Consider the following 6,393-nt stretch of genomic DNA (forward strand, 5'->3'; position numbering starts at 1 on the left):
GGCCCTCCAAGGACTCCCCAAAAAGAACATTCCTCATGGGGGGGGGGGGTGTCACAATGCTCCTTGTCCCATGTGCCTGCAGTCGTGTCAGGCAGCCCCCACAGCAGAGAGCCAGGGTCCCCATCTGGGTGGAGACCTCAGAAGTACCAGAGGGGAGGGGACCAGTCACAGAGAGGACCTTTGGGATGCGGTGTGTCCCCACCATGGTGCAGGTAGTCATCTGGGCTACTACTGTGCAGACCCTTTTCTTCAGGCTCGCTGCCTAGAGCTTTGCATGCCTCCTGCTCGCTCTCCTGCATTAACTCCTGCATTAAATTGCATGCCAGGCACAGAGTGCACCTGTTTGCGTGCTCTGTTTGCGAGGCTCCATTCGTGTGGCTCTCTGGAGGGGGCTGGGCCAAACAGGAGCTTGGGGCGGGGGCGCCTGATTGTCCTTGGCTCCTCTCACCTGACTCTCCGTAGCTATCTAACTCCCATCCATGGTGGGGCCAACTTACCTCCTGGCTGTGCTGGGGTCAAGGTCAGGGTCCGCATGTCTGCTGGGGATCTCTGGGTTCACGGGGGCGTGACAGATTGGCATGCAAGAAGATACTTGCATGCATGAAAAAAAACTGACATAGTACTCCTCAGACAAAATTACCATCCCAGAATTTGAAAGGTATTTATATGAAGACCTATACTACAGGCAGCACATTATATTTTTTATGTAATATTCAGCGTTGAAAATAATATTGAGTAAGGAGCTGATTTTCATACAATTAACTGAAATTTCTAACTTAATAAGCTGTTCAAAACTCTTTGCTTGTATGTTATCCTTCCAACTCTGTTAGGCCCATTACTTAGCAGTGGTTGTTATTTTTCAGAATTTAAATATTTGGCTTCTTGTGTTAGTCCATGTTTACTTGGAATTATTGGGAGCAGCTTGTTTCTTTAGCTAATTCAAATAATGCATGAAACTGTACAGCAAGCACATCAGCCTAATTTGTCTTCCATGCCCAAGAATAGCAGGAAAAATGAGCAACTCCTATGTAGGGGGTCCATCAGACTCTAGGTGGCTGCTGACAGATGTCATGGGCAGAGCATGGGGCTGGCAGCCATTTTTGCAGGAGAAGCATGGGGCACTATGCCTCTGATTGGCCAAGGGGCCCTGGTAGCCCCATCCCTTGCCACTGATCAGCAGCGAGGGCAGTCTGTCATGCAGCCCTGCTGACTGGCGGCGAGAGGCAGGGTCATATGACAGACAACCTCCACAGCCAATCAGTGGCAAGAGGCAGGGGCATCTGCTATCTTGCTGTGATGGCAGCTCCCTTTATCCCCCTTGCAGGCTGTGCAGCAGGCTCCAGAGGCCACAAGGACTGCTGGCTTTCCAGTGGGAGCCAGCATTCTCTTTTCAGTGAGGTTTTTTCAGGGAGCCCACCAAAAGCACTCGACCTTTTTCATGGGGCCGGTCTGAAATTGTGGTTTCCACAAATTGCAAAATCGTGATTTCAGTAGGTCCCTACTCATGTCTGCTTTCTTACTGAATTATGCTTCTCACTTGAGGTCCTCTTCCTATATGGTTTCTACTCTAAATAATAATAGTACTATGACCTTTGGTACCAGATAGAAGGGAGGTTGATGCAAAGGAAGAACTCTAGTGGCTGCAGAGCATATGAGATCTTATTAATCTTGTGTGCCTTTAGAAGGGAAGGGAAAAAATATGGGCAGAGACTTGGGAATAAGGCAGTCTTCTTTAGGCATTTGTTCAAAGGACCAGTTAGGTGGAGGGATGGGGGCATAATATGGTGGGAAGACAAGGACCAACAGTCAAAAACCCCTGCAAGACCGTTTTAGGCTGGACATAAGGAAAAATTTCTTCACTGTCCGAGCCACCAAGGCCTAGAATAGCCTCCCCACATAGGTGTTGCCAGCACCTACTCTGGACACTTTCAAGAAACATTTGGATGCCTATCTTGCTGGGATCCTTTGACTCTAGCTGACTCCCTGCCCTTTGGGCAGGAGGCTGGATCTGATGATCTTACAAGGTCCCTTAAGGGACCCCTAACGTCTATGAAATTGATGAACTCTCCAAGATCTCTGGTTAATTCCAGTATTAGAAAAAAACAACTAACTTCTAAAATTTATTATAAAACCCTGTTCTCAAAATACAGAGCCACAGGTATCTTACCTGGTCCACAGGGCTCCCTACAGATTGAGAAATTTAGTGGCAAGGGAGTAGTGGCAATAACCACAGCCACTCTCCCCCACTGCTGAATTCCCAAACCCCAACCTCTGCACAGCAAGATGGGTCCAGGTCAAGCCCCTACCCTCCTCCATCTGGGGCTGGGTCAAGCCTACCTCTGCCCCAACTGCAGGGCAGGGTTAAGGCTTGGTCACATCCCCTATCTCATGGGGCTGATCTATGCCTCCTCCAGCCCCATGGGGCTGCACTGGGGATGGGCTATGCCTCCTTCTTCCCTCCCCTCCATGGGGCTGGGTTGGAGCAAGGATGCTCCTGCCCCCTCTGCATGACTGGATGGGGCCCTGCTGTGACCACCCAATGCCAGATTGGGACCTCCAGCCAGACCCAAACTGCAGATGGGCTGGCCAGTGCCCATCTGCCCAAAACAGTTGAGCACAACTGCCATAGAATATGAAACCAAATCAAAATTACCTCTTGCCTATGATATTAATTGCAAAATAATTAGTGTAAGACTTAGACATTATACTTCCCTTTATTTCAAAAGAGTTATACCTAACAGTGAACAATTCTACATGCTTGTACTGAATGAAATCTAGTATAACAACTTTACATCTATGATTGAAATCAAAATACATACATTTGTCTTACTAACAAATATCATTTTTTTAGTTTTATTTTACTTTTCTGGATAATTTCAAGGGGAGGGCAAGTTGAGTAATATTAGGAAGAGAAAAGAAAAGGAAAGTAAACCTAAATAGAGGCTTAATATTGTTCTTCTATTTTTTACCTCAACTATCCTTCCAGCAGTGAGCAAATAGCATTCAGTAGCTGTGCTGACACTGGCAATGCTAACACGAACAAGGAATTAACGAGAGCAATGTGTTCTTAGAATCACAAGAGTCATTCACCAAATGAAAGGATTGTGAAAGTAACTAAACTGCTTACTTATCTTTTCTGAAAGTATGGTTGTTTTTACAGTACAGTATAGCTATCCTTTATGTTCCATGTTTCTAGCAGGCAACAGAAGCCCCAGTTCCTCAAAGAGAACAACGTAAACGGAGCCTCGTGAAGCCCTGTTTAAATGCTAACACTTGCCCTGTTTAAATGCTAACATTCTCTCCCAGGAGCTGCTCTAATTAAAATGCGTGCAGTGTCTCATGTATTCAGTGCCCCACATTTCAAAATGGCAGCAGGAGTACTTTAAAGTTCATTTAATGAGCTTTAGTTAAAGCACCTCTACCATCATTTTGAAACGCAGGGAAGCTGAATACAAAGGATGCTGCAGTGCACTGGAGCATTCTGATTAGAACCCTCCAGCAGACTCGATTAATCAGAATGCATCAGAGCATGTGTAAAAGTGCCCAAACTGTTTTATATAGAAGGGAAACAGACAGGGGCAAGGGATACCGCTAAAAGACATTAAAAATTGGGTTGACTGGGTCAGCCAAGTTCAACAAGACAGGTAACTCCATTGTCATTCAAGGTATTAACTGTCCACCATGTCTACCTTTGGATCTTCTTTAAAGTTACTCCTAATGCCACATCCCCTTGTCATACCCCTTCTGTTTCCCATTAGTTCTCATTACTTTAATTCCTTCTCCAAAAAAGAAAGTCATTTTGCTTTTTACTTAGTACCTATTAATGCAAATTTATCTTACCTTTCCTTCATCCATTGGATTGTCACTAATATGAACAACAGGTCCTGGGTGAGATTTGGATGATCTGGAAAGGAGAACACTATTTTAATTTAAAAAGTAGATTTCGTTTTCTGTCCAAAATTGCATTACAAAGGTCTTAAGGTAAGATTTTAAATCAATGTGAATTTTTTGTACAGTTGCATTTAGGCTACGTATAGACATTTAAGGAGCCTGAGGCGGATTTGACCCAATTTACATGATTTTTTTCTAAGCAGGCTATGCTAGTTTGGGAGTCAACAGAACACAAGGTCACCCTTTCATGAGGGGCACAAAGGCTGCCCACACTGGCTGAGGCTAGCAGCTTGGGGGTGCTCCTGCATGTCTCCCAAAGTGCTGGAGACTGCAAAGGGCAGCTAAACGGTGGGCCACCCTGATTGGCTGCTGGATGCACACCCCCAAACCCCTGCCGTCAGCCGTAGGGAGGGGAGGAGCCAGCACAGAATCTCTCCTCAGCCCCACTGGGCTTCCCTACTCCTTAGCTGCCCAGCCCAGCATGGCTCCTATCCCTAGCACTGCCCACCCCCCCCAACAGCTGTTGGTTGTCAGTGCCAGTGGCAGGGGGGGAACTGGAAGCCCCCATTACATGCCCACCCCCCAGCTGTACTGGCTGGGTTGGCGGGGGGAAGAGGGGGCTAGGCCTATGTGGTGGGGCCTCTGCCTTCTACTCCTCCCCTGCCGCTGTCAGGGGAGCTGGGCTTATGTATGATTTGCTTTTTATCCCAGGATAAATATGTCCATTTCCATCCTGGGATATGTCTTAAACAAATTTCCCAAATAAGAACCACTGCAAAGTATGTATGTGCAGTTATCGTGGGATTACATTATTGAATCTATGGCTAAAGTAGCACTGCATTTAGCTGCTTGCTAAACCCTGATTACCACTGAATGTGTGTATACACCAATCCCAGAATATTGTTGTTCCAAGCACAATTTATTCAGGGACACATGAAATGTCTGTTGCTAACCTTTGACAACTCACAGAAGACAGGTGAGAGTTCCTGGATTAGAAAAGGGCAAACGTAGTGCCATCTTTAACAAAGGGGAAAAGGAGTATCTGCGGAGTTACAGACTAGTCAGTCTGACTTAGACACCTGGAGATCATGGAGCAGATCTTCAAGGAATCTATTTCAAAATATCTTGAGGAGAACAAGGTGACCAGGAACAGCCAGCATGGATCCACCAATGAAATGTTATGCCTGACAAACCCGTTTTACTTCTATAATAGGATGATGGGCTCTGTGGGTGGGAGGAGAGCAGCAGATGTGATATACTTTGACTTAACAAACGCTTTTGACACTGCCTCCCATGACACTCTCGTTAACAAGCCAAAACTAAACAAAAGCACTGTAAAGGTGGCTACCTAACTGACTGGATCATCATACTCTAGTAGTCATCAATGGCAAAGTGTGTAGCTAGGGAACCCCACTATTAAGCAGATAAACTGGAGAAATGGTCTGCAATTAACCAGGTGAAATTCAACAAGGACAATTACAATTATAAAGTCCTGCATTTGGGCTGAACTAATTCCATGCACAAATACAGACTGGAGACTAACTGGCTGGACTGGTTCTACATTATGGGATAATGTGAACCATAATTATGCTAAATAAAAACCAACAGTATGCTCCTGTTGCAAAAAAAGCCAACAAATATTGGGTTGTATTAATAGGGATGCCATTCATAAATCAAAGAAAATTATTCATCCTGCTCTATTTAAGCACTGGTGAGACCTCATCTAAAATACTGTGTCCAGTTTTGGGCCCCACACTTCAAGAAAGATATGGACAGATTAGAAACAATCCAGTGGAGACTGACAAAAGTAATTACAGGCCTGGAAGGTATGAGTGACAGGGAAAGACAGAAAGAACTTGAGTTATTTATTCCGGAGACCACTGAAGGGTAGGAGTTGGGGGGGAGAGGAAGGGGGAGGGGGATTGATAGCAGTCTTGAGATACCTGAAGGAAAATTATAAAGAGGATAGAGACAGCTTTTTCTCAGTGGCTATAGGGGATAGGACTAGGAGGATTGGCCTCAAGATGCAGTAAACAAAATTTAGGTTGGCGATTAAGTTAGGAAGAACTTCCTAACTATGAGGATGGTCAAGCATTCCAACAGGCTTCCTACAGAATTTGTGACATCCCTGGATATTTTCAAGAGCAGGTTGGAGAGACACTTTATTAGGATGGTTTAGTTATGATGATCCCATCTTGAGTAGGGAGCTGGATTAGATGACCTCATAAGGTCCCTTCCAGCTTTACTTCCCTATGATCCTATAAAATGAGTTAAAATGAATATTAGTATTGCTCTTAAATTTAAAACAACAAGAGAAAAGTTTAAAATCCTGTATACTTCCATACGACACAAAGCCACACAGAGGATTTTTTTAATAATGTATTTCTTGCAGAAATGTGCATGATTTTAGAGAAGGCGAATAGAAGAAAATACGCTTTTCAGAGTTATGCCTGTATACAGCAAGAAGAGAGCCTAATCTTTACTGACTCACCCCCCCCCCCC

The 6,393-nt window shown here is 45.0% G+C and overlaps 1 protein-coding gene across 5 annotated transcripts in view; it reads right to left on the reverse strand.

The window, feature by feature from the left end:
- STXBP5 (syntaxin binding protein 5) overlaps positions 1 to 6,393 on the reverse strand; it is a 267,766-nt gene that overhangs the window by 151,803 nt on the left and 109,570 nt on the right. For all 5 annotated transcript variants that reach the window (XM_019526951.1, XM_019526950.1, XM_019526954.1 and 2 more), the window contains exon 6: positions 3,841 to 3,904. In XM_019526951.1, the coding sequence (XP_019382496.1) occupies positions 3,841 to 3,904 (64 nt within the window). The remainder of the gene's footprint in view (positions 1 to 3,840; positions 3,905 to 6,393) is intronic.

This window comes from Gavialis gangeticus, unplaced genomic scaffold, assembly GCF_001723915.1.
Source record: "Gavialis gangeticus isolate Ggan-Ray unplaced genomic scaffold, GavGan_comp1, whole genome shotgun sequence".
NCBI lineage: Eukaryota > Metazoa > Chordata > Crocodylia > Gavialidae > Gavialis > Gavialis gangeticus.